Source organism: Kluyveromyces lactis (genome assembly GCF_000002515.2).
Source record: "Kluyveromyces lactis strain NRRL Y-1140 chromosome C complete sequence".
NCBI lineage: Eukaryota > Fungi > Ascomycota > Saccharomycetes > Saccharomycetales > Saccharomycetaceae > Kluyveromyces > Kluyveromyces lactis.
Window position 1 is genome coordinate 1,713,459 of NC_006039.1, and position 19,220 is coordinate 1,732,678.

General features: G+C 39.4%; 7 protein-coding genes across 7 annotated transcripts; 4 read left to right on the forward strand and 3 right to left on the reverse strand.

Annotated features, from left to right (window-relative positions):
- Positions 1–328: 328 nt before the first annotated feature.
- Positions 329–2,104, forward strand: PUL4 (Pul4p; the record flags this gene model as incomplete). The annotated part of the gene is made up of 1 exon (XM_453058.1): positions 329–2,104. The coding sequence occupies one exon, from the start codon at positions 329–331 to the stop codon at positions 2,102–2,104; it is 1,776 nt and encodes a 591-aa protein (XP_453058.1).
- Positions 2,105–2,629: 525 nt separating this feature from the next.
- On the forward strand, positions 2,630–4,012 carry PUL3 (Pul3p; the record flags this gene model as incomplete). The annotated part of the gene is made up of 1 exon (XM_453059.1): positions 2,630–4,012. The coding sequence occupies one exon, from the start codon at positions 2,630–2,632 to the stop codon at positions 4,010–4,012; it is 1,383 nt and encodes a 460-aa protein (XP_453059.1).
- A 432-nt stretch (positions 4,013–4,444) lies between these two features.
- On the reverse strand, positions 4,445–6,316 carry KLLA0_C19272g (ARN family MFS transporter; the record flags this gene model as incomplete). Its single annotated transcript, XM_453060.1, has 1 exon — positions 4,445–6,316. One exon carries the CDS (start codon positions 6,314–6,316, stop codon positions 4,445–4,447), a length of 1,872 nt encoding a protein of 623 aa, XP_453060.1.
- A 3,212-nt stretch (positions 6,317–9,528) lies between these two features.
- KLLA0_C19316g (uncharacterized protein) lies at positions 9,529–11,628 on the forward strand (the record flags this gene model as incomplete). The annotated part of the gene is made up of 1 exon (XM_453062.1): positions 9,529–11,628. The coding sequence occupies one exon, from the start codon at positions 9,529–9,531 to the stop codon at positions 11,626–11,628; it is 2,100 nt and encodes a 699-aa protein (XP_453062.1).
- A 2,071-nt stretch (positions 11,629–13,699) lies between these two features.
- Positions 13,700–14,139, reverse strand: KLLA0_C19327g (uncharacterized protein; the record flags this gene model as incomplete). Its single annotated transcript, XM_002999318.1, has 2 exons — positions 13,700–14,050; positions 14,137–14,139. The coding sequence occupies 2 exons, from the start codon at positions 14,137–14,139 to the stop codon at positions 13,700–13,702; spliced, it is 354 nt and encodes a 117-aa protein (XP_002999364.1).
- A 1,971-nt stretch (positions 14,140–16,110) lies between these two features.
- Positions 16,111–17,520, forward strand: KLLA0_C19338g (histidine phosphatase family protein; the record flags this gene model as incomplete). Its single annotated transcript, XM_453063.1, has 1 exon — positions 16,111–17,520. One exon carries the CDS (start codon positions 16,111–16,113, stop codon positions 17,518–17,520), a length of 1,410 nt encoding a protein of 469 aa, XP_453063.1.
- A 297-nt stretch (positions 17,521–17,817) lies between these two features.
- URA1 (dihydroorotate dehydrogenase) lies at positions 17,818–18,765 on the reverse strand (the record flags this gene model as incomplete). Its single annotated transcript, XM_453064.1, has 1 exon — positions 17,818–18,765. One exon carries the CDS (start codon positions 18,763–18,765, stop codon positions 17,818–17,820), a length of 948 nt encoding a protein of 315 aa, XP_453064.1.
- Positions 18,766–19,220: the final 455 nt, after the last annotated feature.

A 19,220-nucleotide genomic window follows, 5' to 3' on the forward strand; every position in this document is an offset into this window, starting at 1 on the left:
GTCGTTGGCCGTATATTTGTATGATCTCATCAGATAGTATAACAGACACTTTATTTAACGACACATTGATAATTGATATATATCCAATTCGGTATCTAGGGAGTGAGGCTCTCACTTCAGGTGCTCATTCGTTCTTCAATGAGTACCATGCACATATTGTCTATTATATAGGCCATCACCGGTTGAAAAAAAATACCGATTGAGTATAAAAAATAAGTCTTTTTCATACTTTATTCTTTGGCTTTCAGCTCAATTAAAGGGAAAAGCTATTAGTGTTATGTAAACCAGTTCCACCACGATCTAACATTAGGTGTAGCACATTTGATTGATGGCTTGTCTTGAATGCAAGAAAAGGAAACAAAAATGTGATGGCCAAAAACCATGCAGAAGATGTACGAAGTTGAACGTTAAATGCATTTATGGGACCGACAGAAGAAAAGACAAACGAAAGATCAAAGATGGATCGAACATGTTTATATTTAAAAATCAAACCCTCTGCAATGACAAAATCAATGGCATAGTTCCGCATCCTTTGTCTCATGATACGATAACGACTAAAGAAACCTGGGAGCCAAGTTATCCCCTCTTCTCGGATGATATCAATCCTGCTGATATTATCAGCATGGAAAACACAGATGGTAGCATTCCCCTTCAGTTCGATTTGGACTTTACGAGTCTAGAGAGTTGCGATGTAAACGACTTCTTGAGGTTAATCGGTGATACGTTTCCCGCAAACGATGCCGACACACTTGATATGAACCAAATGGGAGGCTTCAATACTCCATCAATATCTCACAATACACAAGACGATAAATCACAAATCGCGATACAAAGAAACCGTTTGATTGACGTTATTTTTGGAGATGATTCTCACACTCCACCAGGAATCCTCAGAGAGCATATTTTCGAGTTGAGCGAACGCCATGAAGACTTAGAGGCTCTTGATTTCGACGATAATGGAAAATTCCTTCTATCAACGGTGCTATGTCTTGGTGCATTAACTCTACGGAAGAGAGAACTGCTGAACAGGGATAGCAATCAACCAAGTACAAACGGAATTCCCGAGGTAGCTGCTGGTGCATACAAATACTACACTATTGCGACAGATCTTATACCTGCAGTTCATGCAGCTCCAAATATTGATGGATTTTGTGGGCTTGTGTTAATGGCAAATTTTATGACCATTATGATACCGTTAGAAGGCCAACTATATCTATCCAACAATGCTCTCGAAGTCGCTGTTGCTCTCAATTTTCATAAACGAGAGAGTTACGACGAGATGATCGTATCTAATCCAGCTCAACTTGGAGTTTTCCTCCTATTTTGGAATTTATGGTGCTCATCGTGCATGTTAGCGACACTCCTGGGAAAGCAGCCTTTTTTAACTTTGGATAATATATCACTTCCACCACCGCATCAAATGCAACATACAGTCAGCTCAAGCCCGCTGTCAATAAATTTCATGCGACTGAGAATCCAATTAGCCACGCTCCAAACGAAGATTTTCCAACGATTATATGTATACGGTTCACTGAACAAAGTATTGTTTCAGGAAATAGAAACAGAGCTTAGCTTGCTTTCTACTCAAATATCCAATATGAAGTGCTATCCTATATACGACGAGGGATTATTCTACAGAAGTAAAGTACTAATGTTAGAGCTTTCTTGCCTAAAAGCTCACAACGCATTTCTTCTATATCGGCCAAACCTAATCCAAAAGAAGTCCTTACATGCGGTGGACGCAGCAAAGCACATAATATTGGAGATTTGGAGCCATTACACCAAGCAATTTCCCAAGAATGAGAAAGATCTGGTTGACCATTTAGATTGGAACTTCAGTTATCCACTACGGACGGCATCCCTTACCTTATCTATTTCATGCGTGATACTACAGAAATATCAGCAATCTTTAAATTTTTTAGAGGAATACGGCATATTTGAATACAATTTAGCCCTGGGAGTCCTAAACGACTTGATTCAAGTGGTCCCGATCGAGAAAAGACTCATAAACCTTCTCACAGTATCTCGTACTACCGTAGAAGATGCAAATGAATCGAACAGGGAAGATTCTTTGCGATTCTGGACTAATATGCTCATGTGCTGATCGGACAGCATAACAATTATCATCGATTTATTTGTAGAAAGTTTATCTCATGTTCTCGAGCTACAGCCACTCTCATTGTGTCCTACGATACTCTTTGTATTTTTTTTTTAATTTTTTAGGGTACTTCATTTTTGACCGGTACTCGCATGAATATGCAGCATCGAGGACATGAGAGACAGATCTATATTCAATAAGGTTGCAAAGACTAACATGGAATTGCGTTTGCAGTCAGCTCTCTGGGTGCGATTTGTTAATGTGAGGTCACGGAAAACTGGATAGTTTGCCAACTGCATCGAATGAGGCTTGTTGCGATCACTCTATTGATCACTAACATTGGCGTCTTGAAAATGTCCTTGAATATTTTTGATCGGAAAAACAGTTCCAAATTGGGTAATGATATATCCGATAAAGGTTTTGAAGAAGTAAAGTATAAAAGCAGACAGTTTCTAGCAGGAGGATAGCTGAGCTGTCATCTTATTAATGAATAATACTAGTGTATGACCTGATAAGAACAAAAGGCTAACAATGAAGCTAACAGATTCACAAAAACATCTTTATTCGCAATATCTGGCGGTTACGTTAATTGCTGTCCAATTTAGTTTTGATACCTGTGTGTATCTATCAAGTGTGGTTCAGTATGTCAAAGAATGTGGATCGGATGATCCTGAAAATTACTTATTCATTTTACAAGCTGTCTCTGCTGCAGTACAAGTATTTTTCTCATTTATTATCGGTGATATTGCTAGTTATGTTGGCTCTATCAAATGGGTAATAATCTTTCTTTATTTTTTATCATTCGTGGGCAATTTCCTATATTCCTGTGCAGGAGCGGTCTCTTTAAACACGTTACTTGGTGGTCGTATTATATGCGGGGCAGCATCGTCTTCTGGAGCGGTGGTGTATAGTTACATTACCGCTATAAGCAAGGATAGAACAACGATCTTCAAATTATTCTCAATTTATCGTACATCTGCTGGTATATGTATGGCGTTAGCACAATTAGTGGCTATTCTCTTTGCATTATGCGATTTTACAGTCAGAGGATATCGTATTACCTCTTACAATGCACCCACATTTGCTTCTAGCTTTATCATTTTACTTATCTGCGTTCTTCTTATGTTTGTCTTGGAAAACCCGCCAGTGAAAAGTGCGAGAAATCCTAAGAATTATCTGGACGCTTGGAAGAAGTTTTTCAGTGCTGGTAGTAACAGACTAATTGCATCTTTGATTCTACTTTGGAATATGTTCCTTTCAACGTTTTTCATGTGTGAAGTCCTTTACTTTATGCCTATTTTCTTAACTCTAAATGTGGGTTGGAAAACAGAATATGAGGGAGTGGCATTTATGGTTTCTGCCGTGCTAGGTGTAGCTGGAAGCTTTTTTGCGCCGGACTTAGTAAAACTATTCGCAAAGTTAAATACTCCCAGCACGCAAGATGAAACAGACACGAGTGACAACGATAAGATTGAGAAGGAAGAGTCTGAACAAAAAAGTGACATTAACACATTACACAGGAATCAAGTTTCTTTAACCATATTTGCATTATTCGTCGCTTTAATAGGCCAAGCTTTCATGATTGGAGCTTCCGAGGCATTGTCCAATGACAAATTGCCAAAAACAAACTCTGGTATCTTTTTCACCGCTGGATTGTCTATCACAATGTTAGGCTATAATTTTATGGGATCAAGTGTACCGGCATTATTCTCTATGTATATAGATCCCCAAGTCAAGGTTCAATTAATGCCGTTTATAGGAGCTATTGCAGGTGTCGGTAAATTAGTTGCCCCTATAGTACTTGCAGCCCTTTACAAAACACCGCTTGGGCTCCCAATTGGTGTGGGATTTGGAATGATACTGGTTGGGATATCCATTCCTTCGCTAGTTTATCTTAGGAGGAACAAAATGTGAAGGCAATAAAAGTAGCACCTGATGTTTTCAAATCACAAGACTTCAACAAGGGCTTTCAGTTCGTTCATAATTCATAGTTTTATTTTGCAGAAAGATTTAAGACCATTTATTGCGTTGAACATCTGGAGTACAAACTTTTTACTTCAGATTCCATTGTAAGGCTGGAAAGGAAATGCCTTAATCGCCCTATTTTTTAGGAACCATTGTCCAGTGCATTACATCACTGGAAAAAATTCCTTTGGTGTCACGGTGGATTACCATGAATGATGTAACTTTCATAAAGCTTTAAGGTACAACCGCAGTAGAGAAAGTTGGTTGCGTAAAATCAATCTGACGCAGTCAACAGATTTCACGTTATGTATATGAATACGAACAAAGATATATACATGATACCAGTATATCTAATAATTTAAATTGCCAGGATTGCTTTATTCATTCCACCTTCTTTCCACCAGTGATACGGGTCCACTTGTCGTCCATCCAAGCTAAGATCGGGTCGTCATGTTCTGTGTTGATGTACTCACCTTCTTTTAGGTTCTCCTGAGCCTGGTCATCAGTCAATGGTGGATCTCTTAAAAACATGGAAAGTATGAACATAGGCACAGTGAATATTAGAGCCACCAACACCTCATATTTCTGCACGTAACGGTATGATTCGACCATAGCATCTCTCATTGGGGTACCCCATGGGTAATCTAAAATGAAATCAAAAGGACTTCCATAGGCGGCAGTAGCTAAAGTAGCATCACCATTCATTTCCTTTAATAATTTCTTGTACAACAGCTGCGTCCAAATGGCACCAGATGCTGCAGACGCAACGGCACCACCTATTCTGTAAATTGTATAGTTCAACGCGGTTACTGAGGCCATGTTTTCATGGGAGGTGATTGATTGTAAGGACACAGTCACCGGGTACGTGAATAAGGTACTGGTTAAACCCCATAACACTAAACCTCCAATGATACCTTTGTCTGAATCCTTACCACTTCTGAAATGATAAAGGATACCCATGGCTACCATCCACAAGGAACACCCAGTGATAATGTATGGTTTCAATCGCTTCGACCTAGTCACAACCAAGGCAAAGAAAGGTGATGCTACAGCTGCGGTGAAACTGTAAACACTGGTAATTCTTGTCGCTGACGTTGTCGATTCATCCACAGCAATCACTAAGATAGTATACAAGTAACCAACGGCCATCTGGTAAACAAAGTAAATTAAGAACTGGATCGTTAAGGCAGACCACACACCACGGTCCTTCAACAACTCAAAAGGAGCGATGGGGTCCAATGCCCATTTCGATTCCCATACCACGAATATTGGCAATAGCACGAAACCTAGCACGAAAGGTGCAATCACGTGAGGGTTATTCCACTTTTGAGACACTCCCCCAGCTAGTGTCAATGGTACTAGGATACAGCCCAAGGTCACTGTGAGCAAGAGTACACCGACCACATCTAGCTTCCAGAACAATTGGATTAGGGTTTGCAGTAAACCATGCGATTGATAGTAAGTCTTTTCGAGTTGCAAGTGCCTCCAAGCTTCAGTCTTACTGGCCCTGTATCTCATGTGCAAGATGCAACATACCAATGGCAAACATGTGAGCGGGAATATAAACGCCCACATACCAATGCTCCAAGACCAGTTTTCCAGTGGATTTGCGGCATTGACAACGTTACCTGATACCCACATGTTGATTATGAAGGGCCAGGATGGGACAAAGGTGTAGAATAGTCTCCATCTCAACGAAGAGAAATCGGATAGGATTAAGATCACTTGCAACACAACACCCACGAGACCCACATTGTAGAACACTGCACCAGCGGCGTACCTCTGAACATCATAAGCCTGAGACTGGATGATAGTTCCCACTGAATAAAACACCGTTGCAACGATTAACAACGTCAAACGGCCAAAAACGTCAGATAATCTGGCAAAGAAGACCTGTGCCGATGCACCGATCACTAAGTTGATGATACTAATCGTAGAGAGTAACGAATGCGTGCTGTATGAATTGGTAGCATACGTAGTGTACACGCTTCTGACAGATCCATCCAATCCATAACCGTACGAACATAGAAACACAGAAAACAAGAGCACAGCTTTCCAGTACCAGGTATCGTACTGCTGAGCCAAAATCTCCGTCTTTCTTAGCACTAGTGATCTGGTGAACCTTAATTTATCTGGAAGGCCATACTCATTGAGGACTTCAGGTTGCTGTTTTTCGTCCAAGTCGAACTCATTTGCTGCAACAGTGTGCGATGAGACAGCCTGTTTACCAACAACTTCCTCCTTAACTGCCATTGCTACTTCGGAATGAAAGTTTTTCAGCGATGACGATGACGACGAACGATTATAGATAACAATTTGAATTATTTCTTCAAACCTCCTAAATCCAAAAGCTTGCTGCCCTTATATAAGGTTATCTCATCGATGTACTAATAGAAAAAAAGAAAAATCATTCATTCTAATGACATGGTTTACGGCCTTTCATGCGCCAAGGCATTAGAAAATGGGTGTCAAATGTTTTTTAGGAACCCCGACGTTTTCGGAACTCTCCTACAAACGGAATAAGGTTTGAGGTGTACCATATGACGGCATAAGGTACTTCGAAAGACACGGAGCGGATGCATGGGCACAGGTCGTGTACATCAGCTAAACTTCATTATAGAACTGCATCCATGGTATCGTAGTTTGTGGTTAGTCATATATTAACAATAAACTCTTATGCATAAAGTTTAAATTGATATAAAGACAGTACGGTTCACCGGGAGCCAAGAAGTCGTAGCTGCACGAATGATGTCTCGGCACCCCCAAAAGTGAAAAATTATCAAGAATAAAAGATAATAAAAAAAAAAAGAGTGTCGCTTATGGCAGTATGGTGTAACTATTAGAAGTAAAATGTGCAAAATCGTTATAGCCTCGAGTGGTAACGGTGCCATGAGACATTGAGACTTACCTGCAGTTCTCGAGTTTTTGACCTAGCTTCTGACGCACATTTTCTTTTCTGCACTTGGCATTATCAAATTTTGCTGATTGTTTGATCTATCTTCAGCCGTCGCTAGAGAAATCCAGCATAAATATCATACATACTACTTATTGTACTCAGCCCCTTTAACTGTACTGGTAGTCGTTTTCTGCTGCCGAGTACTGCCTGTCCTTTATCAGGTATATTTCTTTTATATGAGGAATATCCATTCTAATTGTGAAAGTTACAGTTCACATGAGAAAAATAAAACGTTAAATGATATATATGCCAATGTGAATGCCGATTTACGATTTCTTTACACACATACATATAATTTCTGTTCGTTTATGCCATTGAATATAATTCTGAGATCATCGATAGAAGGCTCATTGAAAGAAGTGTTAGTCGTAAATATATAGCCACACTTGAACGTAGATAACTTGTTTCACTCTACATATATTATTGTCTTCCAAAACGCGACGGGCAGAAACAATAACTGAATGACCTTAGTTGCAGAATTTCAACAATTTCTGACCAGAATGGTCATTGAGATGTGATGTAACCAACAAGAAATTTCTAAGTATAGCATCGCTATCTTGCGCTTACGGAAAATTAGAACGAAAACCAGAAATTACTTCAAGGAACACGGCCAGGAGAACCTTCATCATTTTTTTTGGGACGTTTAGGTGCTGATCAGCTAGTTGCTGCTTACGATATTATATTTGCTTTTGTACTGACCTTTATACGTAGATACTCGCTTTCAGACTTCTCCCGCTCACATCCAAACATTGTTGGAACCAGTTTCCGGACATTCAAACTTCTTGAGAAAAACGTGGCTAGTGATGTCATAGAGTTATCGGTTGCAAGGAACTTACCAGGTAGGCCCGAGATTAGCAATCGGTATCAATTTGAGTAGCCAACGTCCTTAATATGCGCATTTTTTCTCACAGACACCAGTCGGGGTGATTGCATGAATTATGTCGGGTAAAACTAAGGCTGGGAAACCTATCGTGTCTGCTGCAATGACATAGTTAATTTTATCATAAGCTACTCCTCGCTTTTACTAATGAGAAGTAGAAACAGATTCATTGATAAGTGTGCTAGGGAAGTAGGAAATGAAGTCTTAGTTACGCTTCATATTTTTTGCAGCAAGGAACAAACAAAGAGAAAGAAAACTGAAAAAGACAAAATGTCCATTACCGCATATGTTATACTGGCATGCCTTCTATTGATTTTGTCCAGTGTGTTCTTACCATGAAAACGTTCCCGAAAATACACAAAGGTTTCTGAAAAAATTCTAGAGGCACTTTTGGCATCGCATCACTCAGAAACTCAAACGTTAAAGGGATGGCATCGGGCGTAAGGCAATTTCAAATTGCGAGGCAAAGGCAACAGACGTGGTAGCAGATTATCTGGTGATCTTAGTCCAACTAGACCCTTCAATTCGAGGTTTGCCACAAAAGAAAATCGTATCTAGGAAAAATCTCCAATAATGAAGATGAGCAATTATCGCTGTTCCTCTAAAGAGAATTTTATGTCAGTACCAACCTGAGTAAATGATTCCTAACTTTCATTGTTTCTTCCGTTTGTCAATACCTTTTACGCCGTTAGTAAACCATTGTTAGCACTTAAACTCTTATTTTGTCATCTTCCTGTTGTACAGAAGGCACAACAGATAAAAATAATGTCAGTGGCTTTTTTATTATTCTGTTTCTTTTGACTATAATGGCTCGAATTCCGAAATTCCGAAATTCCGAAGCTTCGAAACTTCGAAAAGTCCGAGCATTTCACAGATTCCAGAGATTCTATATGAATGCGCAGAATAACCGTTCCCCACATTCCCCACAAAGTGCACTGCATAACTGGAATTTACAGGACAGTTGATCAAGACAAGATAAAGACAGTTGCATAGATCGATATGACAATAATAGAATGACCGCGGCATAAAAATTTGGTCTTATTACGTTATGGCACATTTAAAGATTTGGAAGTTTAAGCTTATGTTCAGATAAATACGAGTGAAGCCAAACATAGCCGTCGTTCCATATCCTTCTGCTTTCTTTCTTCTGTGAGATATTTACACTGGTAACAGATTTCTTTATAACAAGAACAGTATTTACCACTTCCTTCTGTCTTTGACGTCCAATAGCTTCCTTAAAAACACATAAGGTAAGGACACATATCGAAGTGAGCAGTGCATTTTGAAATAAGGAAGTGCTTCAGTTTTCAGAATCTTCCCTTCTCTTCTCCCCACCTGTTTTTTAGAAAGATGTTAGATTTAGGTTAGTTCACATATGCGATCATTCTTTTGTCGTATCTCTATCAGAAAATAGAAGCAAATGCCCTTACTGGTTGCGATGCTGAGGATAAATTCACATTCCAAGGTTTGGTGGCTGACTACTACCACTACCCATTGAATTATACTGGTAATTCTTGTTACGACTTCGACGACACTTATAAATCAAGCGAGTACCGACACGGAGGCTATGAGACGTACGGAGGTGGGTACATCGATTCAAGTTACGATATAAACGATTTGTCCTTCACTATGAACACGGTTCAGACTGATTTGTGTCCCTCCCCTGTATATGGTACATTACCTGGTGCATACAACTTTCCGTACACTATCACAGTAACTAACTTCACCATGCTTCTATCTGGTTACTTTTACGCTCCTAAGAGCGGCGAGTACCAGTTCAACCTTAACCGAGCCGATGATTTTGCCTACGTTACTATGGGAAACGGTAGTACATTCGAATGTTGTCAAGAACCTGACACCGATTCTAACCCAGCAGCATTCGAATTGATCACTGAACTTGATGGAGAAGCCGCTAATGCTAGTGTTACGTTGAAGGCAGGTGTGTTCTATCCATTAAAGTTACTATTCGTCAACAAATGGGGCAATCCTAGTCTAGAGTTCCAATTCGTTGATGTAGACGGTATACTGCACGAAAGTTTCGACGATTACGTGTATTATTTCCCTAAAGACTCATTCCAGTATGAGTGTCCAATGAGTGTTACTACTACAGTACCATGGACGCAAACATTCACTTCAACGTACACCACAGAGACGGTATACGAAGCTTCTGATGAGCCAAGTACGACAGTAGTGTTGGTTGTAGTTAAAACTCCAGAAGTCCAAACCGCGACAACCACTTATGCTGGATGGACAGGCAGTGCTACTCAGACTATTGGTACTGAGACAGTAACTGAAACTGGATCGAATGGCATTCCAACCATCAAGACTATTTACTCAGTGGAAACTCCTGAGGTTCAAACAGCCACCACCGAATATTCAGGATGGACCGGCACTACTACCAACACAATTGGAACTGAAACAGTGACTGAAACTGGATCTGATGGTATTCCAACCATAAAGACGATTTATACTGTTGAGACGCCAGAAGTTCAAACTGCAACAACCACTTATACTCCATGGACCGGTGCTACTTCTAACACTATTGGTACAGAAACAGTGACTGAAACTGGATCTGATGGTATCCCAACCGTAAAGACTATCTTTACCGTCGAAACTCCTGAGGTTCAAACTGATACCACAATCTACACCCCATGGACTGGTGCTACTACCAACACGATCGGTACCGAGACTGTCACAGAAACTGGATCTGATGGCATTCCAACCGTGAAGACGATTTACACTGTTGAGACGCCAGAAGGTCAAACTGCCACTACGGTTTACACTCCATGGACCGGTACTACTTCCAACACCATTGGCACTGAAACAGTAACTGAAACCGGCTCAGATGATATTCCAACCATTAAAACTATCTTCACCGTCGAAACCCCAGAAGTTCAAACTGCCACCACCGAATATTCAGGATGGACAGGCAGTGCTACTCAGACTATTGGTTCTGAGACAGTAACTGAAACTGGATCGAATGGTATCCCAACCGTAAAGACTATCTTTACCGTCGAAACTCCTGATGTACAAACTGCAACAACCACATACATTGAAGGGACCGGCACTGATTCGAGCACTATTGGCTGGTTCAGAAACTCTACTACATCTAACTCAATAACGACTGGAACTACCTCAACAGATCCAACCTTCTCCTTGAATACTGTCACCACTACGAGAAATAATCTCACCTCTGAAACCACCGCAACTGAGACTGCATCTGAAAATACGTCTGATCCAGCCACTGCTGGTACTTCTTTGACGCAGCCGACCATCTCCTTGAGTACAGTCACTATTACAAGCAATGGCGTCACCACTGTTTACACCACCACTTGCTCTATTGATGGCACCGTTAGCGAGAAAACATCTCAAAAGTCTCTCCCCTCAAAGTCACCAGGTGAAAGATCCAGTACAGAACTTTCCAATGCAACAGAATCAAAAAAGGATGGAATGTCCAACACTGAAAGGTCCCATAATACAGGGATTAACGAGGACGAGGTTTCTAGTACTACTGCAACTGAAAGTACCTCTGGTCCTTCAGTCGATATGAGGATCACGTCTGATTCGTCGATCGAGACTGGAACCGACCATAAACAAAATGGCTCAGGTACAGAAACGCAAACAGCACCTTCATCATCATCTATAGCTGAGATGGTGTCATTGTATGAGGGCAGCGCTGTGAAACTTTTTGCAACACCTTTCACTGCAGTATTCTTAGCATTGTTATGATGCTTTTCAATTCCACAGAACCTTTTGTTTCTTCAACAGAAAGATTCTAACCACTTCATATTATCACAAAGCTTTAGTTCTTCTCTATATGAGAAGCGGGTACCGTATTATTCATCAACACGTTCGTCTTAGTTCTTATTCACCACTGCTTACCGAAATTCGATAGCATAGGCATACAATAAATTTAGGTGCCCATTTTTATTGTTCTCAGCATATTCGATATTGCAACCAAACTATTTCTTATTTCCACTGTTTCTGCTCTCAATATTTGGAACACTTGCGATCAAAAGTTGATCGGGCCTTTTCACGGAAGAGCCTTACATTTAAGTTCCTTCATTTAAGTTCTTTCATTTTATTACTTTCATCTGTTTTTAATCTCAGCTTGTTTAATTTCTATCGAAAACATTTTGGTATCTGAAGAATCTGGAGAAACTTCAAGATTATGAAGTTCGAAAAGTTTAATAGTAATGTCGAAGTTCTTTGAGGCCGTTTTGATTTACACAATTGTTTTGGTAGTTACTAGAAAGTGTACCAAGTATATTACTCACGTGTGTATTTCCGAGTACAAATGATCAAAGCGCAGCTTAAAGATCCAGAAACGGTGGTGAGATACAAAAACATTTCTATGCCTTAATATTTATAATAGAGGTTTGTATGCAACCGCCCCATATTTGTTTTTGTTGGCCTATAATGCCATGGAATAGCATTTGCTTACTTTAATTTCATATTCTATATTTTGTTCCGGATATATATATGTCTTTTAAAGTACTCCAGGCAAATGAGTTATTCAGTAATGGAAAGATTGTTTTTTTGGGACGATGGGAAGTCGAACATTTGTCAAGGAGTAATTAAATCTTTGATTATACCTATAAAGTGATATAATAACAGCTTCCGCTTTCAGCTCATTTGAAATAGTATAGGAACCTGGATGGTTGAAAAATCTTTCATTTCAGTATTTTGTGAGTCGTTTGAGGGTATCTCCTGACTCTTTCCCGATAGAACTAATTGTTATCTACAAGTTGATTAATTTCAATATCGTCTCACCGTTTATGCTCTTTTGCATAAACTTACCATTCTTATTGTTGTCGTTTCTAATGTGTGTTCATCGTACTTAGTTTTTCCGCCAATTTTCATTTTTTTTCAGCGTTCAAACTTACTGCGGATTTGACTGGTAAATCTAGTTCCTGCATGCACATGGCATGAGGTCTATGTAAGTGATGTTTCAATTATTATCCGTACATATGTTAAGCCAAACACAATGGTTGCATTACCAAGAAGTAACTCTATGCAAATTATTCAAAGTCCCACCACTTGAGTAGAAAAGCAGGTAGTTTTTTACTGTCGACAAAAGAGATAATATCATTTTCTAACTTGAACGCCTGCTTGTTATTTGGGACATTCATTTCTGTCTCAGTTGGTTCGAGCAATGTGAAATTATATCAGAGGAAACGTTCTTAAACTGCTGTACAAGATTGCCAAGATAATAACCTTCACGCTTAAATTTTTTGAGTAACAATTATTGAGTATTTTCTTGAGTGTGAGCGCATATCTTGAAAACGGGACATTTTACCGTTAGAAAACGTTCGCAACAATTAATGCTACTTCCAACCTCTTCGCCATTCACCAAATCTGTAATATAGTGGGTTTCATTGATGACGGAAAGCACAATTTATTTTAAGTTGGTATTGTTTGCCAAGTGTGCCAAGTTCTCACTGAATAGATGATCTTCGAGGTACTTAAACGTATGCGTTTACTACATAGGATACACGCTTGCTAAAAGCAGTTAATGATCGTAAAGCTGTGATTTTATAAAAAGAAATCATGACTTTTTCGAGACACCAGGCTACGTTGTTTCGCATGTAAACAATCACAAATGAAACTTGGGTCAAGATAAGAGCCAATAAGGAGAATACCAATCATCAACCGCCATTCGTTATTATTTTCTATTAGAGGAAAATGCTTCTTTTTGAATGGAAAATCTTTTGACCTCTGATCAGAGGCACAGTCCATTATAGTCGGAGAATGATGTAATCGTTGTTGTAGTAGAGGAGACTCTGTACGTTGGACACTCTCAGAATCCACTACAGTCGCTTGTTAAACGATGATAAAAATCGTTGCATTCGCCGTCAACACCACCGTATGTGTTGAAGTACGTTTCTCCATGCATTGGAGTCTGGTCCACTGAGTCATCAAACGCGTTCTTAGATATATCCCCAGGGTTGGAGCTCAAGGATGGCGAAATACAATATTTATAACCATCATTGGCGTTCATGAAATCAAGCATCTCTTCTTCAAGTTGATATTGGTTGTCATTATGTATATTTTCCGCCCATTGACGTGCCAAATCGGAATTGACGTTGTCATAATTATAAGACACCCAAGTTGCATCAAATGACCAACCTCTTTTCCCCAATTTTCCACCCTGTGGATGGTCTGGGGTAGCGTTAGCAATAATTTGACCAAAGTCTTCATGAGAAATTTCCGAAGTGTGAATGGCTATATGTTCACCATACTTCGAAGCAAAATGAATTACGGGTCTGCTGATTTGCAACTCGCGTTTAAAAAGACTTCCATTACGTATGAAGTTAAAATCATAGTTCCCGATCAAGGTTAAATCGTTGACATGCCCTTCAAAAGCGCTTTCTACAGAGTTCAGGTCAGTGCTATTACTTTGTAAAGTTCCTATTGGCGTTGTTGCAAACTCAAAGTAACCGCGCTCACTCACAGAACCACCTGTTCCACCTCTATAACCGGCAATGTTAGCCGCTGAAAGAACTGATGCGAAAACAAATGACGTTATGCATAATGCACCAACCGAAAGACTGCACAATGCAACAGAAGCAGCTAACCAAGCAGTGGCTAACCCAAAGAAACACCTGCAGGACCACGTGCGGTATCCATTTGTGCCGCACGGCGAATCAAGGGTAAATACATAGCCGTTTTTCTTGGATTGGAAGCTTTCACAACGAGTAACAAAACGAATTACGGATTCTTTTGGTTAACAGACATTTGTTAACTAGCCTTCATGATAAACGCTTTTTTAAATTGTGATAGATTATCCTCTCGCGTTTATATATGCTGGACATTGTGAAGGAACAGCATCCAATTCTCCAGTTCAGAAGACCTTAGTCTGCCTTGTATACGAATCAGGTGTCAATGTTATTATGAAATGTCGTTACCACTGGCAATCATTTAAGTCTCTCTGTCAGCATTTTGTCTTCAATTCCCGCAACTTTACCAAAAGTGTTTAATGTAAGATACGTAAGCCGTCCGTTTATATTTTAAATGACTGATGCGTTGCAGTTTGTTTCTAATTTGTAGTGGATACAAGTAGCTAATTACTATCGCACCATTTGCAGTACTGATATTTTATATTTCTCGACTTACGAGAAATCAATTAGTGAAGTTTGATTTGTGTTGATTTATAAACAAAAGAACATAGTTCCGATAAGAGAGTAACAACAAGGAGAGCTGAGGAAAACTGAAAGGATTTAAAGTCTGTTAACACAGCAACTTCAACAAAGTTCTAATTCCCATTACACGTTGATGGAGCCTGCCAAAACTAAAAAAAAAGCAACCTTTTTTTCAGTCAAAATCTCTTCACTCTGTCAGTATGAAGCAGTCTACCAATCGTTATACCATAAAAGTCCCTCTTTTTCTATGTTTGATCTGGGTATTAGCCTCTGTGTGTTTTGAATATGGTAACGCTCCTCATGCTGTTACCGAATTAAGCCTTTTCATAGCAATTACTTTGTCAACACTTCATGTGCTGGGATATCGCTAAGTGTAGTAAATGAACAATTTTAATGATGTGTTCTACAGCAAACAACACACACATCTTCTAGAAAATTGGAACTACAGGCGGTCTAAGACTGGATTCTTGTATCTATATATTCATTTAGGAAACTAATGGCTTTCATATTTCATTTTCTCTCTCCTACAAACACGAAGCTTGGCTGGCACTTATCACAACTTTAAACACTACTACCGGTAATTGTACTGCACCTTCATGTCAAATATGCTTGTTGTCACCTGAGAGAAGGTGATTTGATTTATCCATTTCTCAATGGAATAATTGAAAATTTACCTGAATGCATATTATCGTCCTAACCACGCAATGCTTTCATCACTTACTTTCTGTTTTTTGTTTGTGTTTTTCTTTATTTGTTCTTTTTTTTCAGATTATTCCTTTAATCATTCTCCAGATCCTGGTGAATTTAGACAAAGCGGAATACTAGTTGAATGACGTTAAGAGCATAATTTTTGAAGACTTTTCTGAGTAGGGCTGATAATGATCCCGAACTTTGTTGCATGTACTCGTTCCAAGTTCTGATCAGGACGGCTGATCTATAAATGCGCTGACTTAATCCGGTCTCAAGTTTTTCCGATGCGAATAGCCGTTAGCTAAGCTAATTTTCATGTCAGTTTGGAAGAAGATGTCAAAAACCAAGAAGTGCAAGAGTTCCTGGTAAATTTCAAGTAATGAATTTATTATTACTCACGATTATTGCAATAGCAGAGGGTGCTAGCATCTATAACTATGGATTTTCTGAAAATTCTAAAAAAATTGGAACCCAGGAGCATCTTTTCCAATATTTGGCTGGAAATGCACCATATTTCAAATATCCGCTAGACTATGGTATTAACTTGCCTATCCCGGAACACTGTGAACTGAAGCAAGTTCAATTACTTGCCAGACATGGTGAAAGATACCCAAGCAAGAGTAAAGGCGCAAAATTGTCAAATGTTTATCAGAAGCTGCAAAACTACACAGGAGCTCTCAATGGCAGCCTTTCATTTTTAAATGACGATAATTATCACATATTCTGGGAAGACACTTCGCAGCTAGAGCTTGAAGTCACATCAAAGAACTCACTAGACCCATTGAATCCTTACACCGGAGAACAAAGTGCTCGGACCCATGCCCGCCAGTTTATTTCCTTGTATGGAGATCTATTAGAGGAAAATTCAACTCTTGAATTATTTACGACCAATTCAAAACGTGTGCATGACACAGCAGCTTTCTTTGCAGAAGAGCTTGATAACGCTGTAAAATCCACACATATGAACATAATTAGTGAAGACTCAAGCTCTGGTGCGAATAACTTATCCCCTGGTTATTCATGTTTACCGTGGGATGAAGATGAGAATGAAGAATATCTTTCCAAGTACTCTTCGGAGTATTTAGAAGACATTGCTGACAGATTAAACAATGAGAATAAGAATTTGCCTTTGAATTTGACTGCTACCGATGCCAGCTCTTTGTTCGTGTGGTGTGGGTTTGAAATCAGCGTTAAAGGCTACAGTGACGCATGTAATATATTCACTGACGCCGAACTGCTACACTTTTCATATGAGGATGATCTATATGACTACTACCAAGATGGTCCTGGTCACTCTTTAGCAAAGCCGATAGGGTCTTTACTGTTCAATGCCTCAGTGGAATTACTAAAACAAAGCGATGAGTTGGACCAAAAAGTTTGGTTAAGTTTCACACATGATACTGACATTATTAACTATCTCGCTACTGTAGGCCTATTCGATAATGGTAAAAAATTAAACGCATCTTCAGTGCCTTTCCTTGACCATATTTACCGGAAGGCATGGATGACTCCGATGGCTGCTAGGCTCTACACAGAGAAGTTCCAATGTTCCAATGAAACCTTTGTCAGATATACCCTAAACGACGCCGTGATTCCAATTGAATCATGTTCATCTGGACCGGGTTTCTCTTGTCCAGAAAAGGAATTCTACTCTTATGCTGAGAAAAAATTGGATGGGATGGATTTTGTTAAAGCGTGTGATATAAAGTCATCGAGCAACTACACTTCTTTGAGTTTCTATTGGGATTATGAGAGTGTTAATTACAATGCATCACTTCTAATACAATAATCATACTACTTCTTCAGTATTAGCCTTTCCCACTCAATTAGTATAAGAAATTATCCATAATGTAGTATCTCTTTATTTTTTCGTGAACTAATATCACTAATTACACAGTTTAGCAAATAGCTAACTCAACTGTCCGCGATTTAGAAACGTAAATATGATAAGTCTCTTAACCGAGAAATATAGGGTTGCAACATTAAAATAGTCGATATCATCTACAATCCTCAAGACAAAAACGAAACCGAAGTAGCACCTTAAGACATTTATCATTAAATATACTAAACACCGCTATATGAAAAACTATGAGATGGAGCGCAGCTTGCCTCTAAAATCTTCAATAGATTGATAGCCCTTTTGTTCGAGGATCTGCAATAGCTCGGCATTGATTCTTTCGAAAATTTCAGTCCCTTCATTTTGAAGCTCAGTGCCAATCTGAAGCATGGTCGCTCCACATAGTAGGTGTTCAAAAGCATCTTGACCGGTTTTGATACCACCTGTTCCAATAATTCTAATACGTCCGTTCAGACGATTGTAGAATGCACGTACGTTTGCCAACGCTGTAGGTTTAATGTATTCACCTCCGATACCACCAAACCCATCTTTTGGCTTGATGACCACAGATTCCTTTTCCACATCAATATAAAGTCCATTCCCAACACTATTTATACAATTCACATAGGCAATTGGGTACTTGTTTAAAATACATGCCATAGCATCAAAATGTGCGAAGTCAAAGTATGGCGGAAGCTTCACCCCTAGCGGCTTCGTGAAAAATTCAAACACACTGCTTAGTATTTGATCAGTCAACTCGAAGTCATATGCCACCTGGGGCTTCCCAGGAACGTTCGGGCAGGATAAATTCAATTCAGTGATACCTCTAAAATTACTGTCCTGTATTCTATGGAGTAATTTTATGTTCTCATCAATACTCATCCCTGCAACAGACATAAAAGGTGGGTTCTCTGAAGGGAACCTGTCCTGTCTATCTAAAACATAATCAAGATAGTAATCAATTCCTTTGTTAGGAAGCCCCATCGAATTGATACTGCCTAACGGGACCGAAACATAACGAGGTTCAGGATTGCCGTCTCTCTCCATAGAAGTAGCGCTCTTGGTGATGAAGGCACCTGAGCTCGAACGTGCCATATCGTCTAATTCATTGGTTGTCATACAGCACACCCCTGATGCGTTCATCAACGGGTTTTCATAAATATGTCCACAAAATTCGACTTGCAGGGAAGGTTTCATTGTTCAGTCTTACCTTGAATGTTTATTGATACTTGCCTAGCCCTGCTACATCTCATCCAGACACTTTATTCCCAAATATATTCTGCTGTTCGCTTCTTCCTGACGAACATATTTATACCTTCTTGGCTCAAATCGTTGTGGTCATCGCCATTTTCATCATCTGATTGGATTCTTTTACCATCCTTTTCTTTTTTTTCTTGACATCAGTTGACAGATCAGTCGTTCGCCAGTAAACAATTATCAAAAAGAGAATATAACCTAACGTTCCATTCTTGAACCTGTAAGCTATCATACAGAATCCATAACGAGGCAGTGAATCACCGAGGCATTGTCTTTTACTGCCGTCATTTTCGAATAGAAACTTCGTACATTTTCGCTGTAATTACAAGTTGTTCATTGGAAAAAGAATGTACAACGGCTGATAGATGTTTTATCTTTTATAATGGCTGCATGTG